The 25,580-nt window shown below is 39.4% G+C and overlaps 1 protein-coding gene across 1 annotated transcript in view; it reads right to left on the minus strand.

Moving 5' to 3' along the window:
- rxfp1 (relaxin family peptide receptor 1) overlaps positions 1–25,580 on the minus strand; it is a 73,357-nt gene that overhangs the window by 17,265 nt on the left and 30,512 nt on the right. Inside the window, exons 3-7 of the mRNA XM_008287822.1 lie at positions 10,278–10,361; positions 7,150–7,255; positions 3,040–3,111; positions 412–483; positions 41–112 (exon numbers count right to left, since the gene is read on the minus strand). Coding sequence (XP_008286044.1) covers positions 41–112; positions 412–483; positions 3,040–3,111; positions 7,150–7,255; positions 10,278–10,361 — 406 coding nt within the window. The remainder of the gene's footprint in view (positions 1–40; positions 113–411; positions 484–3,039; positions 3,112–7,149; positions 7,256–10,277; positions 10,362–25,580) is intronic.

The following is a 25,580-nucleotide window of genomic DNA, read 5'->3' on the forward strand; positions in this document are numbered from 1 at the left end:
TGCGTTGGATTAGAACTGTTTTAGTAGTAAACTAACATACAACCACTCCAGCTTGTGCAGATCCCTGAACACACCCGGCATCAGGACAGAAATCTTGTTGTAGCTCAGGTATCTACAAAGGGAGAGACACGTTTGGAGCACGGTTACAAATGAAATGCGTTCTTCTACAAAGCAATTGTAATTTTGTGAACAATTTTAAGTTATTTAAAAATATTTTTCCTGTTTTGTTAAATTGCAGATAATAACTTTTAAAAATCACAGAAAAAAAAGTAGTAGTTTACATACTAACCCTAAGAAAAGAACTGTGAATAATGTCCACATCAGCTGCCTGAACTCATGCTTGGATTTATTTTATGATCCAGACACAGGAGCCTTGTCTATCACAGTTGTTACTAAAATCAACACACTTACAGTCGTGTTAGGTTGTACAGCCCTCTGAATGCATCTGGACTCACATCTCGAATTTTGTTGTGCTGGAGATATCTATATATATTAAAAAGAAGCATGAAACAGTCTTAAGCTTCATTGGAGGACATTGTGACTAAAATAAAGACTGTAAAGATATTCCCAAATAACAAACCCTGGGTGTCGAAACAATTAAAAATCTTGCTCATGAAAAAAAAGTTGCTTTTTGTTCTGGCAGGAAAACAGTAAGGATATATACTTAAAGCAAAAAATGGAATATGGTAAAAAGATTGAGTGTTAATACTTCAGTATAAAACAGGTCTGGGAGGGCAAAACCAGTAAAAAAAAAAAAGGAGCGAGTTCTGTAAATAACAGCCAAGGTTTTGTTGATGAACTGAATCAGTGGTTTTGCAGATTGGACACTGAGGATGACAAGTTGAAATGTGATAAGATCTGTAAACATCTCCCAGCTGCTTCACTGACAGAACAGCTGATGGTGTTGCTAAAAGTCTCTCTAAATTTAAACCAAATAAGACCACAGGCTCAGATGGCCTGAAAGCCCGTCCACTTAAAGACTGTGCCCACCAATTAGAAGAGGTCTTCTCAAGGCTGTTTAATTCCCTCCTGGAGCCTGGAAAGTATCTGTAATCAGTCCGATACCAAAAAGAGCCTGAAGATTTTCGGCCCATTGCTATCACCTCCATCCTGTGTACAACAATGGAGAAAGTTCTGGTGGACCTCCTGACCTCTACGGTGGCTGCCGTTCTAGATCCACTACAGTATGCCTATAAAAGCGACAGAGGCACCGATGACGCCGTACTGACTCTGACAGATTCAATCTCCAAGCAGCTTACAGGTTCTAAAGGATATGCAAGGGTTTCGTTTGTAGATTTCAGAGCAGCATTTAACTCCATGAAAGTGCACGTTCTACTGAAAAGGCTGGCTGATCTAAATATTGATGAGGACCGGATTCTTTGGATCAGAGACTTTCTCTCTTGTTGCCCTCAGAAGGTGTGTGTTAATGGTACTCGGTCAGAAGAGGCTGTCATAAGCACAGGCTGCTCACAAGGCAGCGTTCTTTCAATAATTTCCCAGGCCTGGGATAAATAAAGTATTTTTCTATTCTATTCTATTCTATTCTATTCTATTCTATTCTATTCTATTCTTTCACCTCTGCTCTTTTCGTTATTTACTAATGAATCTGCACTCAATGATGATAATTTCAAATTAAGTATGCAGATGACATGGCATTAGTTGGCTTGTTACAGAAAACTGACTCCTCTGGTGAGACCTCCTATCTTTCTCACATTAAAGTCCTGGAAGCCGAGACAGCCAGCTAGAAATCAGTGTTTCTAAAACAAAGGAGTTGGTTTTCTGTACAAAACATGATCTGACAGTGGACCCTGTTCCACCGGATGGTCAACATGTTGAAACTGTGGAAGCTTTTAAATACCTTGGCACTGTTATGGACTGCCAGTTAAATTTTTCAGAAAATGCTGATTTAGTTTTTAAAAAAATGCTCACAGCGATTGTACCTTCTGAGAAGACTGAGCTGACTTGCAGTCAATCCATAGATCCTTAAACTTGTGTACACTGCACACACAAAGAGTGTCCTAACATTTCACCTCTCAGCTTGGTTTGGTCACCTGAGCCGTAAGTGCAAAAGTAAATTAAATAGGATTGTCACGATGGGAAGTAAAATTGTGGGCAAACCCCAAAAGTCTCTGACCCACATATGGACTTAAAGGATGAGGACAAAAGCTTGGAGAATGTTGGCAGATAGATCCCATCGTCATGTTAATAGGTTTGCACTTCTGAAGTCTGGGAGGCGCTACAGAACCCCTCTGGCCAAAGGTATCTTTAAGAAGTCTTTCATCCCAAACGCCATTGACCTTCTCAATTCAACAAAGTGACCAACCCACATATAACCTGAACCTGAGCTGCTATTTTATTCCACTTTATTGTTCTATTGGGACTATGAACAACACTACCTATACTATGTATTGCTGTGTCGACATTAGCTCAGCTGACAGATCTTTTAGTTCTTGGCACCATTTATGTCACATTTTGCGAACACAGCAAACCTCTTCTGATTGTTCATTGTTCACCCCTGGCAGTTTATTCTGATGATTTGTACATGCATATCTCAGAGAAGGTTTCAATCAGGTAAAACCAACTAAAGGCTGTCAGTCTGACACAGGTTCTGGCGAAGGATCAGATCGCTCCCGTTGCCATCAGTGGTGCTGTGAGAGGTCGATACACAGCACGAACTGGCAATGAAAGGATCAGTACACTGAACAGAACAATCTGTCAGTGTTCCCAACAGTCCTCTTAGTCTTAAAACACATCGGCTTTGTAGCAGTGAAACTCGTCTCTTGTATTGCCACTCAAAGGCCGAGTGAAGAGATTTTATTCCACTGAATGAATAGCGTGTCCTGATAATAGTCATGTATTATGTATGAGGCGTTTCAAAAACAGAAAGAAGACAAAGACAAGTGGAAAATAATAAATGGGAAAATCATTAATAAAAGAAATGCAAAAAATCCAACATATAATTAGAGGCATTTAAAAGTTAAATGACGTAATATGAGTATATTCTAATGATGTGCCATGTGTAATTAATGGAGAACTCACAGTTTCTGTAGGCTCTGGTACTTAAAGAACGTGCTCGCTCTTAGTTTCTGAAGTCGGTTCTTTTGTAGCGACCTGAAAAAAAAGAAAGAGGCTCAAAATCAGGACTTAGAATTTACATTTACATCTCTAAACACTGCTGCATTTGAACTAATGACCAGTTTATTGATTCACAATTTTTGTGAGTGCTTTTGTAAAGAATTTCTGATCAATGGGGTTTTAAGGCCTAAACTTCAAAAGTCCGATTCAACATTAAAGCCACCTTCAGGTGTTGATTTATTCCTGAAAAACTCACCTCTGTGAGTCAAAGTACTATATTTTCCATGATTTTTTTCATGAAAATAATGAGAAAATCTTAAAATGACTGATATAACTCTACACTATTGCTTTCTTTAAAAGTTTTCCGCTCTCCCTACTCATGGCAGATTGAGCTAACTAGCTAACCTTCACTCATGATGTATCTTCTTGCATATAAAAACACCATATGGACATGATAACAACATAAAACAAAAGATTTTCAGCTGAGGGGCTCTTTAAAAATGACCATCAACATACAAAATATAACCAAAAAACACTGCAATGCATTTCCTTCCTTCCTGTCTCTGTAGTGAATCTATCTACATTTTAGCCTATATGTAGGTACACTAAGAATTAACATTTTTTTTTAGATTTAAATCTGTTTTTTTTTTGACAAAAGTAAGATTTCCCCCTTTTTGAAGGAAATGAAGATTTTTAAAAACATGGTAGGCACATACACCATATTTCATATCTTTTAAATTATTTATTACATAGAATTAAAAAGCACACTAAAGCTAAGTGTCCACATAGCATTTAGCATTAGCATCTTTACTTCTATTTTATTTTTTTTCCAATTAAGAGAGAGTGAATACGAACACCTCGAAAAAGATGTTATTTTTCTGAGAGCTTTGTCCTTTTTATACACTTTTAGTTGAAAATCTCAAAGCTTTTCAGAAAGGCACTGGTGTCGTCACTGCTGCTTCTTTTCAGCAACCAATCACATGGGTGGGATTCGTCACCCGGGCAACCGAAAAAATTGGAAGAGAAGCTTGCTGTGACAGTTTCTGTCTATTTTGAGCTTTCTGATGTGTCAGAAAGAAACAATCACAAGGAGTGGTGAAGTTCGTCTATCATACAGCAGTGGTCAGACCGATGGATGGTAAAGATATTGTTGTCATATAAACAAGACCAGCGGACCCCCCCAGCACCCCACCACCACTTTTCTGCCAAACACGCTTTATAGACATAAGTTTTACTGCGGTCACGAAAACACTTAATCTGTAAACATGGCAGTTAGAGCTCAGTGACGTTTAAAATTCAGATTTATCAAGAGACCCTGACGTGAGCAGTCGACTCATCTGTTGATTCCAAAACCTTTTAACGGATTAAAGGATGATTAAAGGCTAATTTTCTCACACACTCTTAGGTCAAGCTTCGGGAGGCAGTCAGGTTTTGGACCTCTGGGAGATCTTCTTACTGTTGACTCAGTGTCTTTAGTTTCGTCCTTCTCTAACATTGCGTACAACAAATCTGCATTTCTTTGCCAACCAACAGGTGAAGCCTGGTCACTTATCCATCCATCCATCATCTATACACCGCTTAATCCTCACTAGGGCAGTGGGGGGCTGGAGTCTATCTCAGCTGACTTAGGGCAAAGGCAGGGGACACCCTGGACAGGTCACCAGTCTATCACAGGGCTACACTTAGAGACAGACAACCAAGCACACTCACATTCACACCTACGGACAATTTAGAATCACCAATTAACCTCGACATGTTTTGGGACTTGTGGGAGGAAGCCGGAGAACCCAGAGAGAACCCACGCCGCACGGGGAGCAAACTCCACGCAGAAAGATCCCGGGTGTCCTCACTGGTATGCAAACTGGCGACTTTCCAATAGGGCTGGAAGGTGCGAACCACCGCGTCACCTTGCAGCCCTGTTCACTCATTTAAATTTAAAAAAAAAAATATCCCCAAAAATCCCACAGGTTACTTGTGCAAACAACTTTTTGGACCCCTAGTATTTTTAAAAAGCCCTCTAGTGGCTGTAGTATGCGGGCATTATTGTAGCAAAACTATTTGTCCATGCATATGGAGAGTCGTCTATCTGTATCTCAATCCGTTCGTCCGAAGGGAGATTTGTGTCAAAGAAGTTGTCGATGCGAACCAGAATTTCGCTCAACTGGTAACTGGTGATTTGTCTGCATTTTCAGCATTTGTATTTGAATATGTAGATTTTTCAACTTCTAATACCTGCACGCATTGACAACTCTTTGTACGCATTGACAACTCTTACTACATGTACAAATTTCAACACAGATGTGCAGATTTTTTACACATTTGACTATGTAATTACAGACAGACAAATTCCGGTTCGCATCGACAACTTCTTTTACACAAATCTCACTTCGAACGAACGGATTGAGATACAGACAGACGACTCTCCATACGCATGGACAAATAGTTTTGCGACAACAATGCCCCCATACTGTAGTAATTATGCTTAGAGACAGTAAGAAGTGAGGTGATGTTGTTGTAGAGTCACAAAATCTGGGTAAAAGATGAGGTTGAGGTGGATGGATGGGTCACAATGAAAGTTACCCTGAATGTTGTTCGTTTACCATTTCAAACCAGCTGTTAGTGTTCTTTTTTAACATGACTGCACTATGACCTATAAAGCTTACTGTCATGGTTCACTGTTTGTTTCATTTTTTACCCTGTGAATGTCAAAACTTGCCAATGGGTTTAAAAGACATGTTTTTTTTGTTTTTTAAACTGTCAAAATGACACCCTTTATCAGAGCCACACACCCTGAAAACAGAAAGAATCGTCAGATTTGTAACTTTCTGTCAGTCCTTGAACTACTCATCCATGACATGCCGTTTTGTCAAGAAACTTTACCAAATCTGAGCTGAAATTATGAGATTTTATCACAACCACTTCATTCTACATGTCTCATTGAAAAACATCTACTCAAATCAAATTCTGTAAAAACAAGGACAGGACAGAAGGATGGGAATAAGTCAAAAGTGTAAGTAATAGAATGTCTATAGTATGTCAAATGGCAACACCTGTTGGTACTTGGAAAATGCTGTATATACAGATTTTTATTTTTTTTAAGTTATTTTTTTGGGCTTTTTTCCTTTGATAGGAAATTCGAGAGAGACAGGAAAGTTGGGGAGAAGAATGGGGGAAGGACCTGCAGGAAAGGGCCATTAGTGGGACTCGAACCCACGAACCCACGACCTCTGCGTCGGGGACTAGAGCCCCTGAACATGGGATGCCAGCTCAACCAGCTGAGCTATTGCAGCGCCCCGACTGATTCCAGTTTTTAAGAAAACAACATTTGTAAAATGACCAAAATCATGTAAATTTTACTTTCATTTTTTCTGTTTTTATGATTTATGGTGTTATTACTTTGTCATACTGCACAAAGACATTTTCACTGCTCTCTGCTGCTGGCCATGGTTGGATGACAGTGACAAACGAGCCCACAGAGAGTAAAACTGTGACAGAAGCATAAAATGCTTAAGAAACAGCTTTGAGTTCAGAGTGCTGAATCAAAAGTCAGTGTTGTTTTTTTTAAACCATGGCTGTTACTCTAAACTTTACTGAAATACTTGTCTTAACCCAAACCCAGATCGGTTGTTGAAACTATCATATTGTTTTTGTACTTATAACAAACTTTCACCACAGTATTTTCACATAATACACAAGTTAGTTTTTTTCCTATCCTACTGGCAGCACTCTCCTGTGGATTGCATCAGACTGTAAATTAGGCTGAAGGACATGACAGATCTGGACAGATCACTCTAATCCATTGCTGGCAAAGTATCGAAACGCGACTTCGGGCTTTATGTAAACCAGGTAAGTAAAACATAGAGGTCAGGTGCAGTACTTCAGGAAAAGGCCCGGTGATAGTGTTCATTTCTTACCTTTGAGTAAGTTCTTGTGTCAAAGAAATGAGGCAATTGGGGCTCTGTAGTGGCAGATATGTGCTGCAACACTTCTCACAAGCTGTGACAGTCATAGTCCTCCTGGGAATTGCTTTAGCTTTAAAATATTGAAAAGAATGAAGGGTTATTTTGCACTCACATCATGGTGACATTCGTCGCCACCGCTGGGATATCTTGAAACTGAGCACCGTCACAGTCCAGTTCCAGGTCTCGGCACTGGCAGAGCTCAGGAAAAACACCCAGCACTGGAGAGTTGAAGGAGATATCAGAGGATATGTCAATCAAATGGTCATCCTGCAGAGTGTCAAGAGCTACATCTTATGGAGGACCGGTAACTTTAGTCCAAAGCCCTGAGACTAAAGTAATAGAGAATAAAAGAATGAAAGCTGGATTTATTAAGAGTGACATACAGGACAAACAAGCTGACAACAGGTAATGATACATGTAGTGAGTCCAGCCAGCTTTGTTTATCAAGGACTAAATAACTGAATGGATAAGAAGGACTTGATTAATTGAAGGATATGATGTTTAATCAGTCAGCCTGGCAAATTATGTTATATTTCTAAAAAAATATGTGGAAACTACGATGAAATATCTGTTTAGTGTGGATTCCTGTGTTAATTATTACCAGCAAAGACAGCATGCCTCGCAGTCGTAGTCTATGTGTGAGTCTGAACACACCCACTAGGGGGAGCTACCACAAAGGTGGTTTTAAGTAACCCTTGAGGAAGGGTCAATACTTAGGACTCATGTATTAAAATGATGAACAGCGCCCATAAAAAAAAGCATTGAGCACTATTTAAATCATTTTTGTGTAGCTTTGGCTGTATGCTTTGGGTCATTGTTCTGCTGGAAAAAACAAAACAAAACAAAATCTCCCAAGTCACAGTTCACTGGCAGGCTGTCGTCCAGGATTTTTCTACATGTCGCTGCCTTCATTTGACCCTCTACCTTTTCACACCCTTCCAGGACCTGCTGCCGAGAACCACTACCACATTATGATGCTGCCACCACCATGCTTACGTGTTTATGATGATGCGCAGTGTCTGGTGTCTGCCAAACAAAGCGTCTCTTCGAATCTCCAGAATACTAACTTTTGATCTCACCAGACCAAAGAACCTTCTTCCGGCTGGCTCTAGAGTCTCCCACATGCCTTCTCGTGTACTCTAGTCCCCTTAAATAGGAGCCTTTATCAACAGTGGCTTTCTCTTTACCACTGTGCCATAAAGCTTTGGCTGCTGAAGAACATGCAATAGTTTCTGTGTCACTCCGTTGTTGAGAATGGGAATCAGATTACTGCTGAAACACACAGTAAACAGGCTGAACTACTTGAACTGTCAGTTGAACTCATTTATGTTAAGGAATCAGTATTCAGGGTTCTTTGTTTCTTTGCAGCTTGCTTGTGCTGGTGGTGTAACACAGTCAGTGTATGTTTCAAGGCTGTGCTCATTTTCTCATGTTCTTTTACATTTTCATATAATTGGAGACACTTCACACAACACATGGACACAATGAACTCTGACTCTCAATGTATAGAAATGGTTTCAATATATTACAAGGACATTTTTCTTCTGTCTTTGTTATACAGCAGCTGCTGTTAACATCTGACTGACTGGGTAGCAAATGAAAACACAAACATCCATATGGCTTTCAAGTGTGAATTTGAAGGACAACAGAAATGTTCTTCAACCTGGATCTATAATGAATGTCCCTCCATGGACATCCATTAACACTTTGGTGCTAATGGATGTCCCTCCACAGATGTGTAGCTAAACACCATGACTATAATGGCAGAGATACAGCAACAACTTGTGTTTTCTCCCGCTATTTTTTTTTTGTGATTCTGGCAGAAATCATGAGGAGTGGATACAACTTGAAGAAAACTGAGTGAAGTGTTCCGTTATCTTCTGCTATTCAGCGACACAAAGGCATCTCTGCTGCGAAACTTCTGCTCGTGATGAAATCCTCTAAAAACCTATAGCAATGACCTCCTGCATCTCTCACAGAGTGTCAACAGAAAGTTCATGGCTGAGCCCCTTCTTTATCTGTTTTCACTCCGCTAATCAGCCCTTTCAGCTCAGGTCTCCACCGCTGAGCGTTCTGTCTCTCGACCCGTGTCCTGCTCATCTTTTGGATTTTTCCTCTTATTCCTCATTCTGCCTCTGCCTGCTCCCTTGTGTTAGTTCACTGCCTGCTTTAGTGCAGCATTGTATTTTTTTAAAGTACATTTTGACTGTAGCTTTGACCGTCCTGCTCTGTGCATTTAGGTCGTCAAATTAAACTCTGACAAGAAGGTGAACACGGTTAAGGTCATGAAAACCTGACACAGCTCGATATTAGTGCTGGAGTGGTGAGATCTGATGAAAAGCTATAAATCAAAAACAGCACAATGGCAACTTCTTACAGGATTGTTTGTATCAAATATCAATGTGGCACTACCCTTTACAACTGTAATGTCAGTCTGTTTGGAACTAAATTAATTGAATGACCCTGAAATGTTCTTTCAAATAGTCAAATAACATCAAAGAGGAAAACATTGCAAAATTCCTAATTGCAGCGACTGTCCTTAAAGTCCCTCTCCAGGCACCAATTAAAGGGCAATAAACTAATTTCTGTGTATCAAAGCTACATGTTTACAGTTTTTTTTTTCTCTCCCCCCATTTAAATAATCCCTTCCTACCTTAAAATGGATTAGCGGTAACTCTGTACTGTTGCTTCCTCTAGAATTTGCAGTTCAGTGACGTTCATGTGTAAATTGGCACAGTTTAAAGTAGTTAAATACAAAGTAAACCTTTTTCTTTGTGGTCTTCATCAAACACAGGTCATTAAAAATGCTCAAACATTATTAACATAGACAGTTTTCAGCTATACCTCCCAGCTCTATGTTTTTTTTTTAGATTTACAAACTGTTGATTAGCCACAAAGGTGGTCACATTAATTGTTAAAGAAAGTAATGGTTAGTACAAAAGTGAGATTTTTCATCCAGCACTAAATAAATAAATACCTAACGGCAGCATAGCACGCGACTGCTTGTTATTTATAGTGAAAATCCAGCAGCACTTATTTCTACAGATGACCGAGTTCACCGTGGTGACGCGTTTCACTGCTTACAGTCTCTTCAGAGGGATTAGAGGCAACACAAAGCTCCATCCTCTGAACTCCCCCCCAAACAAGTTTGATAAGCTCATTTAGCAACCAGAAAAAAAAAAAGATTGTATGAGCAGCATTAAAAAAAAAAAGAGAGAGAGAAAGTTTACAAGTACTTACAGCACACGTTGGACTTGGTCCTCGCGTTGTGACTTGGCATTCCAAAGTATTTGTCGAAAAGATGTGGCCATCCGTTATTATCCCCTGAAAAAGAAAACAAGACAAGACAAAGAATATAATACATTGATTTTTCCTTCAACAGAAAATGACATTTCTGGTTGTTGAAATGTTTCAATCTGATATATACAAAGACAAACACACATGTTGTCTGTTCTTTTGTGATACACATCTTGTATTGCTGTAGGTGAGATCAATGTCAATCCCATTGCTGTATGATTGCTACAGGTATTTAATAGACATAAAGCCAGCATCAGTCAGTGTCCTCCATTGTGGACTATGCTTTTGTGGGAATGAAACTGATTTTGCATTTCATATAAATATGTAAAAAAAATTGCACTTAAGTAGGAAGAGCAGGGAGATGTTTCTGTCCCCAGAAAACCAAACTCTAATGAGCTCATCTTTGCACTTTCCCAGACTGCTGCTTGCATAACCTCAGCAGCATCAATCCCCTTCAGCAGCTTCTCTGAGGAGCTGTAAAATTACCGACCAGGTGTACCTGCCAAAAAAAAAAAAAAAAAAAGAAAGACCTGACAAAATGAAAGTGATGACTGTGCTTTTCCTAATATTTATTTTGCGCTGGAATTAAATTAGAGGCTGACAATGTCTTTTTCAGCTACTTGCTGAACATTTCACTGAATTTTTTTGACAACCTGCTCAGAACTAATATGTAGCAGGTCATCTGGTACAAACACAGGCAACAAGGAACGGCTTCAAAGTCAATGTCAGAACTTGACAACAGGCAAAAGTAGGCACTACTCCTGGAACAATAAAAAGAAAGAACACTGCCATGATATGATAGAGCCACTAACAAAGGACAAGTTCATCGAAGACACCATGAAAAAAGGGTATTGGCAACCCATACATGAAAATCTGTGTACTCATAGTCAACGATAGCTCAGCAGCATCTGTACACAAAGAAAATCAGCCTAATGGGCCTCATGCATACAATTGCAGCATTATTATTTCAACATGACACTCAAGTTTCTATGTTCTGTGTGAATGTGCAGCAAAAAGCTTCTATTTTGATGTAGTTTTAGGGTATTATAAAAAAAAAAAACAGGACCCATACCATCCATTCATCCATCATCTATACACCGCTTAATCCTCACTAGGGTCATGGGGGGGCTGGAGTCTATCCCAGCTGACTTAGGGTGAAGGCAGGAGACACCCTGGACAGGTCACCAGTCTATCACAGGGCTACACTTAGAGACAGACAACCAAGCACACTCACATTCACACCTACGGACAATTTAGAATCACCAATTAACCTCAACATGTTTTTGGACTGTGTGGGAGGAAGCCGGAGAACCCAGAGAGAACCCACGCTGCACGGGGAGAACATGGAGACTCCACGCAGACAGATTCCGGTGCCCTCACCGGGACGCAAACCGGCGACCTTCTTGCTGCGAGGCAACAGTGCTAACCAGCTGTGTCACCCTGCAGCCCCAGGACCCATACATCACATAAAACAATATCACCATATTGAGGGCTGCCTTTACTGGATGTTTTCAATTGAAATTAGTTTGTAAACATGGTCATACCAAGACTGTGGGTGAGGGCCTTACAGCTACCACACATGGGGAATTTCTTTGTGTGCGCAAAAATCAATTTCAATCTTCAACTGTCCGCCCCGCCAACTTCAGCAAATATATGCTCTAATCTCAAAAAGCAAATGAATGCTGGCTTTGTTCAGCTGTACTCAGCTGGCTGAACACTGAACCTGCTCACTCATGTTCATCATCTCATGGCATCACCTGAATGTGAACATTAGTGACACAAGAAAAACCTCATTTAAGCATTTAAGCAGCCTCTTGCTAACATTTAAGATGGGGCCAAAGAGTTAGAGTGACTTACTTTGGTAAATTTGATTCTATATTAGTCTGTTGCAGCCAGTTGCAACAGTATTGACAGACTTTTTATTAGAAACACCCATCCATAGTCTGTCCAGTAAACAAGAGTTATCAAAAAAAGAAAAAGAAGAAAAGCAGTTCAAAGTTCTGTATTCATTGTTTCCACCACAATCCCAGAGTAGTGTGTCCTTTTTTTCTCAGACTAGCTTTGTCCAGAGTTTATAACTGCATCTCAGGACAAACCTGATTCCTGACTGACACCTTCAAAGACTAGACAAACCACACATGAAGACTCTTTCCTCAGCTGGCACAGGCTGGTGCAGATGCAGCTCAGCCTCCACTTTAATTCTTGCACGGCTTTGATGCAGTAATTGTGAGCGCGCTCCTGTTAAAGTCCTTTATCCTTGTCTGCCAGACTCACTCCCCACACATCCGGATTCCAGAGAAGACTCCTCACAAGTGTTTTTCAAACTATTTATTTGCTTTCCTAAAACCATGGTGCTTTCCCTAACTTGCAATTTCAGCCAGAAATTAATCCTTCAGTCGTTGTGCTGTTCGGTGTTTCTCAGGCAAGCCTTATTCATGTCTATGCAGGAGTTATTTCAGAAATCTATAGCCTATACCATTTCATTAAATGAATCATACATATGTGGTGCAAATTAATGTGCAAGCAACATAAATGAGCTATTTCGATGTGTCTCCTTCTTGAAAAAATCAAGTACTTCACCAAAAAAGGTTTTGACAATACACACACCATCACATTTTATTGCCTGCAAAAGGACAAACCTCCATTTTTTAAAGAAAGCTCTTAACTCTGAATGAACAGTTTTGTAGTTAGGATATGTATTATGGCAATAATTCTCCTCACACTGAATCCCTGTGTTTGCTATACTGTATCTGTCAGATATATATGAAAAGGTTTAGTTGCAGTGCTCGTAATGCCATGCGAACCACCCCAACGATCACCGGAGTATGAATCCAATGTGATGGTGTTGATTTACAGGCACGGACCTTGAACAAAGCTCCATCCCTCTATATGCAGTACACATGATCTGCAAGATGAAATCAACATGAGCCACATCCAGTATTGCTAGATTATAATAAACAAGACGAGGTGCTGTTGGAATGCAGAGCACCTGTGTCGCCTTCGACTAGACTGTGTTCTCTACAAGATTCCTCATTATGGTGTACAACACAAGCAATGGGGAGTGAAATATAAGCTACTCTGAGAGCTAAAGTGCAAAATAAAATAAAGGAAAATGGAAACATAACCATAGCAATTTACAACAAATGGTAGGATACAATATTAAATAATGAAAGCAGCAGCATTTGAATAAAAAACAGGGTGTTCAAAAATCAGTGTTGTCTGAATAAATACGCTGCCCTATTAGTTTTGAGCCTAGATTTGCATAAGGAAGCATGAAGCAGGCTGGATATATATGACAATATAGGACAATATTTGAGTATGAAGGAAGCAGCTGTATATTTACCTTTTACTGGTGAGTGCACACGTCCTTCAAATTATTGTTGGTTATTATCAGGAGTGAGCTGAATTAACCTAAATTGGATTTTGGTAATTTAACCAATGTGTGGTTATTTATGTCCTTTGAGTTTTCCATTCCAACATGCACTGCACTTCTCAGCAATAAATAAGTCTGTTTTATTTTGACTTTACTGCTGCACGAATTGGAACGACGGTCTCTGTGCTGAAAAGTGAGGAAAGCCGCTTGAAAATTCAACCAAAATGTCACTGAAGCTTTTGATAATTTGCACTACGGACTAATAAAAAATTCAAAACCCCTCCCCAAAGTAGTGACATTCTGATCCACACTGGACTCATTTATCTGACGCCTTCGGTTTTCTTCTTGCTGTCTGTTATGTAATCTGATATTTTAGTCAGTCTTATGCGCACATATGTGTGTAGTGTTTATTCATTTATCTATAGATGTTGTTTTAACATGTTGTTGTGAAGTTGAGAGGTGCCAGGCAGAATTTGAATGTGTGTAAAATCTTGTGTTTAGAAAATGTCCAAAGGAATTCATATCTGCACAGGATTAACAACAAAGGGAACATTCGTGATTATTAACAATCACATAGTTGGAGGGAGTTTTGAAGCGTGCGTGTTCCTGTGTTGTTTGTATCAGCTGTTCCACAAACAGCCCTTTGTGCTTAAAGCTGTTTCTGATTATAATAGTGGTCCCACAGCATACCATTGAATCATGCCCACTCGTACATTGTTCGTTTGGGAATTTGTATCTTACTGGAGATGAGACCATTAATGCTAACCCTGCATTTTAGAGTTTATCGAGTAGAGCAGCACTACTTTTAGCCACGGCAGAGCGTGGCTGTATGTGGCAGTTTCTTTCAATTGCTCAGTCGCCCACTGGGGCCTCACTGAAATATCTCAACAATAATGAGATGGTTGCCCATAAAAAAAGGATAAAAATATTCATGGTCCCAAGAGGATGAAGTTCATAACAAAATACTTTCACAGCTAATGAAATTCGCTGCAGGTTCAGCTGTGCCTTGTGTTTTGGGCCAATCTGGCAAATGTTAGCAAAGACTTAATTTGGTGGACATAATAAATGCTGTATCTATAAAGCATCAGCATGCTTGCAAGGTCTTTGTGGGAATCTTGGCTTGCTGATATTAGCAATAAGCTCACACTGTGCAGGCTTTGTTTAGACTGCAGGGAAATATACTTCTCATATCAGGTCTATAGGACAGACTGCCTGCGCTGGTGTTGTAAGTGATCAGAGCTGCTTTGTGTGTCCAAACATCACCCACCTATCTGCATGGGTTGCTGCTGTAATGACGTACGCATCATGATGCTGCTTCTCAGCACCAAGGCATAAAAAGTGGATCTTGCGCTCTAAAAAACTGTGGTGTCGACCAGCAGACGATTTAAATATTTCAGTGTCTGTTTCCGTGCTGTCGCTGTGGACGGATGCCAGCATGGATTCTGATCAGCACTTTCATCACTCTGGATTTGACATTTTCATCGTGTGTCACATTGCGAGTGATGCAAAAGACCAAGACACATCTGTAAATCTGAGGAAAAAAGATTGAGGCTGGTAGTCTGAACAGAACCCGGCAGAGCTGCTAGTTGTAAAGCTTGATCTAAAACTAATTAACCTTCTAAACTCCAAAACCCACCGGTGAGTTTAAAAGGCACTTCTTCTTAAATAAATAAATAACATCAAAATTACACCGTTTATCAGAGTTGGAAACTGCAAAAATAAAAAACAACAAAAAAAACATTACAGTGTCAAGTTTCCAACAGTCCTTGAACTACTCATTTGTGATTTGGTCAGAAAAAGGCTTGAAATTGTGATATTTCATCAAGATCGCTTTATTCTACATTTTAAAGTTAAAAGTTTGCTACAAATAAACCATTTGTCTTAAACCACATTCTATTCTTTAACAATGAAAAACATGTCTGACCTCCTTGGCACAAACAGGTTGGCCACTAATGGCTCAGCTGTAGCCCACAGTCACATGACAAAAACTCAGCTGAACTGGGCTGAAGTGCGGGTTGTGTTCACACAGAGCACGTAAGTTGTAGTTTAAACAAATAAATAAAATAAATTGTGGCATTATAACAGTGTGACAGGAGCAAACAAAGTGAATTAAAAAACAGCGAGGAACTGCTGTTGGTTCAGTGGGTTGAGGAAATGCTTTAAGCTGCTGAGCACTGTTGCTTTGTAAAACGTGTCTTAGTTGTGATTTTATTTACTTCAAACATGAAATCTATGACATCCCACTTTAGTCTTTGAACGTTTTCGTGCACAGCATCATATGAATAATATGTAGCAGCCCCAAACAGTTTGATAGGGTTTGCGATCAAAGCCGCAGCACTAAGAGCGCCGGGGCAGTGAAACCTTACCCTGCCTTCGCCACTTTAGATTTCAGTTTAGCATCTTACAATTCAGCAGGCAGTAGTACATCAAAGGAGGTAGCAGGTCTTATTCAGGTTTACTGCGGTTCGAGTGTGAAATGCGATCCTCTATCTGCGATGACAAAAGCAGCTATGATAAAAGAACAGGGAGCTCCTGGCACTAATTGTTAAGCTTCCTTCAAATTTGAGTGTGTTTGGATACAAGACACGTAGGTTTCAAACAGCAGGCCGAAGATGCTCGAGGTAATCACACTGACAGAAAAAATTAAAAACCTTATTTTCAGATAAAAAACTGGTTTAAAAATGGCTTCAGCAGTGTCTTGCCGCCTAAATCCATCATGTTACGGTTCGGTGAAGTGGTAATGGGCTGTGCTTTGTGTAGTGACATTTTGCTAATGCCAAGCTGAGATAGATTTTTGTTTATAACATGACATCTATATTTGCACAAATGAGGAAACTAGATGGTTGCAGGTACTTCCCTTAAACTACCTCACACAAAGCAAAGCAAATTAACTGTGGTTTTCACACTTCTCTCCCATTCTACTCCTCCGTCTCTTCCTTTTATCCAAGACATGGATTCTTCTTTCAACATGAACACAAAGTGATAAACCTACAGAACAGCTAAATGTGGAAATACAAATTCTAAAAGTGCTATTAAAATCTCTTCACTTTCAAATGGACGTGTTAATTCGTCTTCCTGAGAAAACAACACTGCAAAAGATCTAATTAGCAAACATACCATAAAATCTATCCACTCACTTACACAAACAATCATACAGTTCACCTTTGCAAGGAAAATGTCAAGTCAAACAACTTGCTCTCTGCTCTGAGACGACCTCTGAAACTTAGAATATAAACTAAAGTTTCAAAAACACTGGCGTAGCACGGAGTTAATTATGCACAGACACCGGCATCAAACGTGTGACCTTTAGGCTTCTCATCATCTCCTCTGGTTTTCATCTGCTGCTATTACCAGCTAAGCCTTTTGACATTTTCCTATGAGAGAAATTGGCCCGATACACAAAAAACTCGTAGCTAATTACGATCAAAATTTACCTGCAACATTTCCGATTCATGTCTGGTCCAGTGACCTTTTGCACATCATACGTCTCCTTTAAAGTTAAGATACAAAAGGTCTGCGGTATAATGAATATATTTGGGACTGTACAAAACCAAAAACCTTCCATCAGTAAATTAGCAAAGAAAAAAAAAACTGTTTTGGAGTCACAAGTGCAGATTGTACACTAAAGCGAGAGAGAGAAAAAAGAGACACAAGTTGTGATTAACGTCAACCTAATTGGCTCTGAGAAGCCACATTCCAGAGGGAATGTAGTTTTGATTAATGTCTTGCTCCTCTTTTCTTCCCCTAATGAGGCGAATTTTGATCCTGTAGGTTTACATAAAGTTGCTAATTGGCTATTTCCTGATGATGAATAATGTATTTGAAGCACCTTTATCTTTAAAGGTTAATTCTTCTTTGATCATAACATGACACGACGGACCCGATGTCTCTGATCCTACTGAGTGATGTTGTCAATAACCGCTCTTAATGTACAGTATCTGAAACTGCTCTGATTAATGAATCCTTACTATGGTGAAAGGAGGATAACACTTCCAACAAATTGCAGGTTTGTTCATTTAAAAAATTAATAGATTTCTGTTGCTGGACATCATCTTTTTCAAGCGATATAAAACAACGTACTGTATGTTGCAATCCGATGCAGCACCCTCACAACGTATGCTAACTGAACATCGAGATCAAACACTAAGATTCAAAAGGAAAAGTCAAGCACAGGAATGTTTTTACAGTCCAGCAGCGGAGTTGTAAATTTTTAATATGCAAGTAAATGTTGTAAATATTCATACAGTCTGATGTAATTGGTGCAGGAGCACAAACATTATTTTGTGTTATTAAATTAAAGAATAGCCCGACAACATTCAAAATTCATCCACTTTTAGGGAGAATTCACAAAAAGGTTCAGACTGTCAGAATGACAAATGCACACGTTTGATCTGAGCTTCTCAGAACTTTTGTTAGATCAGCATTTTCTGCATTTATTGACTCACAGTGCTGATTTATTCAAGTTTAATGCTATGTTGGCATAAACATACAATGAATTCAATACATGTGATGTTGTGATATCTAAACACAAATTATTTTATTTTGTGACAAAGAATCATGGGTTCAACTCACTAAAAGTTCCAGTCAGATGCTTATTCAAAAAAAAAAAAATATATATATATACACATATATATAAATTAACAAAACAGCACCACCTTTACCAGATACAGTCGTCCTGCATATATGTTCACACCCTTCCATTAAAGAAAAGACAAAATGTACAACTGTCACTTAAATAACTAGAAACTGGAAAAAGTAATAATATATAAAAATTTGCTAAATTATAATTTAGTGAAATAAGACATTGCTTTTGAATTGTGGTTGAAAAGAATATTTAAAAAAAATAAAATAAACAAAGCTGTCCCGGACAAAGTAGAGCACTTTGCTGATGAGCAGTGGGAAGTCTGATTAAGAGTTACAGAAAACACTTAACTGCAGTGATTGGCTCAAAGGATTGTTCAACAGTATATTGCTTTATGGGTCCCATTATGCTTGTTTGCTTTTTTATTTTTTATTTTTATTTTTTTATATATTTCTGTTGAACCACAATTCAAAAGCAATGTCATGATTTTCATGAAACTTTTCTGTATTATTTCTTTTGTCAAATTCGACTCATTTCAGGGATTTCAGTGCTGTTTATTTTTCCTTCTTTACTGGGAGGGTATGAATCAATTTGAGGACGACTGTAGCTGGGACCACTTATTCCCACTTGAACAAGAGGGCTAAGTTAATCATTTCCATTATAATTTGTCAGTAGTTGTATTTACTAACTAAAAACTGATCAGGAGCCAAAGGATGCACATTACACGACTGACGAGTAAATAATTGAAGTTCCAAAGTAAATTTACCCCGTTGTCTTTTCTGTGATGCTTTCCACTCCAGTTATTGTGTTTCAGCTCTTCTGTCCTTAATTTTAAAGGATTTTTCAAAGTGCAATAAGGCTTGAGTGTCCATGAAGCAGGACTAAATCAGTACAGAAGACACCACCAGAGCTCCTGTCAATCCTCAGTGGAGCTCTTAACACCTTAATGTCACATAAAAGTCACTGAGTGTAACTGTGAGATGTCAAAGCTCCCATGAGATGGTATTATTACTTCCTTAATGTACTTCCCAGTGAACAGGACAGTAAGACCAATCTGTGTAAGTGTAAAAAAAAAAAAACTACTTTTATACTTTCATTTGCTTTACCAGGTCAGGGGCACCTTCAGAAATTTTTCACAGAAGTACAAGATGAGGCCACAGAAAGTCTTGGGATGGCACATAAATACCAAAAGCCAGAACTGAATGTACAGAATTTTACTCCGCTGCTGTCGTATAGAGACTATTTGAAAACTATGTCCACATGTGAGTTGTTAAATTCTCATTCTTACTGGCTTTTAAAGCTAGTAAACGCCTTTGTATCCTAAGAGCTTTATTTTACACATCCACGTTTGTGACAGCCATAAAACACAATAAAAAATAGACTTTTACTATACGGGAACTTGTAGATACTTTTCCCCAAAGTCAACAAAGCTGCTATGAAATTTGCATGAGGCTGCTCAGAACAAACGGGTAAATGACATCTGACATTTCTGACCTATTCTGTGACCCGTCAGATTCTGTGACCTGTCCCAGTTTAACAACTATTTTGCTTCAGATAACATACTGCGTGCCAGGCATGCAGAAACATCCCTCACAGCAGAAGGAAATTTAAGGACGGAGAAAGTTAATAAATGTCACTGAGCGGTGACAAAATACGTTATGAAAGCTTTACACCCTTTCAGCCCAGCTCAACCTCCAACTAACAAACAAAAGGATTTGATTTGATTTGTGGAAATTCATCTGTGATTCATCTGCCGGTTCATTAAAAGTTATAATAAATGGACAATGTGAAAAACTCAAGTTGTACAATACAATACACACCACGTAGGAAACTATAATTAAAATCAAAGTGAACAAGCCAGCTGGATGAATCATTTCTTTTTCTTATGCAGCCACAGGCACAGAGACATGAAATTACCACTCAAGATGCACTATTTTTCCAAGAAGTTTAAGTGCCAATTTAATGCATGCATTCAACTTTTCAAACTCATGTTCCTTTCAGTGTAACTGCACTAAACCATTGGTAGAGAAATGTGAATCTCCGTTCTGTTATCTCTATAATGGAAGCCAGGGAATGGAAGCCCTCATGGAAAACATCAATTCAGTGGACGCCAGCATCAACTTTACACAAGATATTGGAAAAGCAGTTATTTTGGATGGTACACCAGAGGAAATGTTATCAGAATCTTTGAATATTCTATCAGTATTTCCTTTTTTGACTCTCACCACCCACTAAAAAAAAAAAAGATTGAGGCTTACTAGAAAACTTTAAGCCAAGAAGCACTGAGGCAAAAGTGGGAAAGTCTCTGGAAATCTGGGCAATAAGATAGACTTGAGAAAAAACAAAAACATGAAACATTCAATCCTGTTGTGTTCTTGAAGCTCTACAGCAGAAACTCATCTGCCCTGCACGCCATAAGCATAAACCCTGACAGTACATGCACTCTGCAATACAGCAAAAAAATATAATGTACAGATATGAACTTTGTGGAGGTTGAACATTTTGAACTTTAGCTGGATAGTTGCATTGCCTTGGATTCGAGATGCCTTTTCATTTGTAGAAGTGCTTCTTACGCTCAATGACCCCTACAGCTGTATAGTTCACAGAAAGGCGGAAATCTACACACATTATTGTCCACAGTTTACCTATGAATGTTGCTTTTTCATACGAATGCATGCGACTGTTCAGTGCATCCTGGTGACAATATAATAAGACTGTATTTTAAATGTCAGGCTGAAGGAGCCAGAGCACAAAGGCAGGGTCCTTACTTTTAGTTTGGTGCCTTCAATGTGCCTTTTATGGTCCCATTTATGACTCCATGTACAAAACTGTACCTTAAGAGTAACTGCAACTTAAGACAGGCAGAAGCATACTTACCAAAATGCAACGTAAAGAATACCTAAAATAAGTAATAAACACCATTATACTCAGTAATCAGAATCCAAACCAGCAAAAAAGTATTTACTTATACTTCAGAGTAAGAGTCTACAGTCGTCCTGAAATGTATTCATACCCTTCCATTAAAGAAAAGGCAAAATTCACAATAGTCACTCAAATAACTAGAAATTGAAAAACGTAGTAATAAATAAAAAATTGCTAAATTATAATGTTGTGAAAAAAGACATTGCCTTTGAATTGTGGTTGAAAAGAAGAATAGAAAAAAACAAAAAACAAAACCGTCCCGCTCAAATTAGAGCACTTTGCTGATGAGCAGTGGGCCAGAATCAAAACACCTGTCAACAGGTGCAGAAGTCTGACTGAGAGTTACAGAGAACACTTGGTTGCAGTGATTGGCTCAAAGGGTTGTTCAAAAAAATGTTAGTTTACAGGTCCCATCATGCTTGTTTGCTTTTTTTTTGTTTTTATATTTTTTTTATATTTCTGTTGAACCACAATTCAAAAGCAATGTCAATTTCATAGAGAACCCCGGAAGGGACATGGAGAAAGAAAGAAAAAAAAAAAACGGAGAGGGTAAAAACAATAGAGATATCTTTTGTGAGATCTCGCAAAACTTTCTTGGGAAAGTCACATCAATCTTATTGGATGTTTTGAGAAAACTGTGCCTCTTGCTTGAGTGTCCTTATATTTTAGGGCGATTTCAGAATAAAGATCTCGTGGATGTCCTCCATTGCCATTTCTCCATACTGCCAAAAAAAACCCAGAAGTATGTATACCGATAGTTTTCTTATTATTATCATTATCTGGCGGTTGGCATCCAACGTTCAGGTGTATTACCGCCACGTACCAGGCTGGAGTTACCTGTAGTTTTACGAGATCTTGTAAAAGTTATTGTGAGATCACGAGAAAGTTTTGCGAGATCTCGCACTATTTTTTTTTCCTCTCTCTGTTTTTTTTCTTCCTCCATGTCACGTCCTGTGTTTTGTAATTTCATCTTATTTCAGTGACAGCTGTCTTTTTCCTTCTTTAATGGGAGGGTATGAATAAATTTGAGGATGACTGTATATACGAGGTGTGTCAAAAACGTTTCAGGACTGGTGTCACAAAAGATAGATTTCAAATCCAAACTACAAACTACAAGTTTTCCCCTTTGAAGTAATCCCCCTAGTGTCTAGCACACTCTCCCAGCCTTCTCTGCCTCCATGCACTCCTGGAAGGGTCCGTCTGGGATCCTCCACAGCTCTATCATCACAGCCATCTTGATGTCGTCCACGTCTTCAAAACGGGTCCCCTTGATGACCCCCTTGAGCTTGGGGAGGAGGAAAAAATCCCCCAGAGCCAGATGGGGTGAGTAGGGAGGTTGCTCCAGCACACTGATGTTCTTCTCAGCCAGGAACTGTGGGATGCTCAGGGCGTTGTGAGCAGGCACAACTTGTCCTGCCACAACTCTCGCCTCTTGCGCACTGAACAAAGCAAACGCCACAGGAGCTCTTTGTAGATGTGCTGGTTGATTGTCTGGCCCTGTGGCAAAAACTCTCAGTGGACGATGCTCCTCACATCAAAGAATGCGATCAACATGACTTTGACTTTTGATTTCAACTGCCTTGCTTTCGTTGGCCTTGGCAACGCTGGACTCTTCCAATGAAGGCTCTAGCGTCTTGTCTCTGGGTCGTACTAGAAGATCCATGGCTCTCCCCAGCAACTCTGGTTTGGTTTCCAGACGCTCAAGGATGATCTGACACACTTGCATGACACTTGTGACACCAGTCCTGGACCTTTTCTGACACACCTTGTGGACGTTTACTAATAATACAAGACACCACCTTAATGCAGCCACATGTCACCTGCTGTGGAGCCACGTGCATAAAATGTAGGTCTGAACAGCAATTTCTGATCTCCAGACATTTGGTCTCAATTAATGACGAATATCCTGAATATTCGGGGGTGCCGTGCAGTGGTGGTGAGTATTTTTGACGGCTCTGTTTCCGAGGCGGTATTCGGAGATCAAGTTTGATATCCCGATTCCAGCACAGTGAACGAATTGTTGGCTATTTGGGTCCAGCCCTAATAAAATGCTGAGACTCATGGATCCAACTCTATACTGACATTGTCTTAAACACATTTCTTATGGACATTTGTGATAGACGTAGAATTGAAGCGTAAAGGGAGTGAAGCAAAACTCAATATATAAATCAAAGCTGTTTGCAATTTTGGCGCTTTTTCATGAAGGACCCTGAAAACTCAGTGAGCCGGCTCTTCGGATCATGAACAGGGGTTTTATTAATCTGACCTGTAACCCCTCCAGCTAGTGTAGTTAGCTAATGATGCGTTCCTTTGCCTCGGATGTAACGTTGCCTCTATAAGTAGTGACTGCAGCTTACACTGGAGCAGATAAACACACTCAGTTTCAGTTTCACAGACCTGCTGTACCCAGTTATGGATTCTCTTCTATGACTGGACATGTGCTGTTGGGGTGAGGGTGAATTGCATTAGAAAAAATACTAACATATGCTTAAAGTCTTATTGTTTTTGAAGTTCAAATGTGCTGGGTGACAATACCACAATTCAGGTATCGATGCACGGTTAAGATCTCAAACTTCTTTAAACTCACCTCACTGCTGTAACACTGTCTTAATAAAGAACTATTCTATTCTATTCACATCCAGGAAGGAGTTTCTACCAGTTTTTATCTAAGAATTAATCACTCATACCCCATCCATCGCGATATTATGTTTACGTCACAATGTTGTGAGTCTAATTTCAGAGGAAGAAAAACCACTGATGTAATTACACAGTTTGATGAACCATTAAAGGGAAATTTTTGAAATTTCAGTGAGTCACTTTGAACTTTGGATTCAGAGGCAGATTAATCTGAGACTCATTATATGATAATGACGGCAGACACAAGTTGAAAAGCACAAACAGACTGACGCTCAATAAAACCCATTACTGAAAAACTAACGATGGAATTGCGGTTCAGAACATCAACAGACACAGTCATACAAAAGAAGCCTGAGGGGGGAGGGGTCTGTAGGAACACTGTGATGGAGTCCACACACTATTTGAAGTTATACTCAAAGAGACGCATTTAAAAAAAAATAAAAATCCTACAGATAGAGGGAGAACTTAGAGAAAAAAATAATTATTTCTCTTTGATAACAACCCCTCTTTCATCCATCTATCAGTGACTTAAACAAAGAACAATTAGGCTGCCAGCTCCTCTGTGGACTACTAGATGTAAATTTGTTGAATTAAAGCCACTCCAGATCTATCAAAAAGACAGATTTATAATTTCAAACAATGGATCTGATCGACATGCCTGTTCAAAGCAACAACTACAAAGTAAAGCTGTGGCTCCTGATCATCAGTCCAGATTCTCATGCTGCTTCTCATTGTAGTCATCTGATCATTTGCCACCTGGGGTTAATTTGGTAGTTTTTAGGACAGAACAACAGTAGCAGCAGGGGTAGGCTGGGATTGGCAACTGCAATCACAGGGGACATGTGCAACCATTTCTTGTCATAATGTTGTGCCCATAAAACTTACAGAATCCACACAAGAGTTGAGGACCTCTCAAGGGCTACAGCTCAAACAGACAATACATCCAGCTTTAAGGGGCAGAGACGTGTGAAGTTTAATTGGTCGGAAGGCTATTCTATATGTGCAATTCTCTGTGGCAGGCCATAAAGGCTGTAGCTCACAGAAGAGGGGATCTGAGCAAGTCTTCTCTTGAAATGGGAGCTTTGATAACTCAAGGCACTTCCAGACTTATCGAGGAGAAGCCCGTGCTTTACTGTGCTCTATTATATATCGCATGCCAATTATTGTAACTGGTGGATGGCGTGTTTGTGAATGCAACACCTGAACAAAGAGACACAGCGGCATGAATGCATTTCTGAAACATGCATCATCCATTTTAACAACCATTTCAAAATCATCCCCACCACATAATGGAATTAAAATGACGCAACTGTGTTCAGCCACAGACACCAAAATGGTACATAATGTTCACGATTTGAACGGCCCTCCTCATATTTGCCCGAGCCTGATCTAGCGTTTACCTATTACGAGGCACAGTGGTCTAGCACACAAAAGAACAGAATCCATCTTTGGTCTGGAACAAATGAGCAGTGGGTGTCAGCAGAAGATTGGCTTTAAGGACACTGCTTTAGCGCTCGCATGCAGCTTTGCTTAGACATGTTCCTGGAACTGTCCATGTCAGGTCAACGCTTACACATGAGCTGCCAAACTTCCTGCCAGGGTGTGTTTTTTTTTCTTTTTTTTTGTCGTTTTGGAGAAAAAGCTGTAAAACTGCTGCCTCAAGAGAGCTCTAAAGCTGAGGGACAAATCGGGAACAATACAAGTATAAAGCCCCTTTTCAGACATGGGATCC

This window comes from Stegastes partitus, unplaced genomic scaffold, assembly GCF_000690725.1.
Source record: "Stegastes partitus isolate 25-593 unplaced genomic scaffold, Stegastes_partitus-1.0.2 Scaffold523, whole genome shotgun sequence".
Lineage (NCBI taxonomy): Eukaryota > Metazoa > Chordata > Actinopteri > Pomacentridae > Stegastes > Stegastes partitus.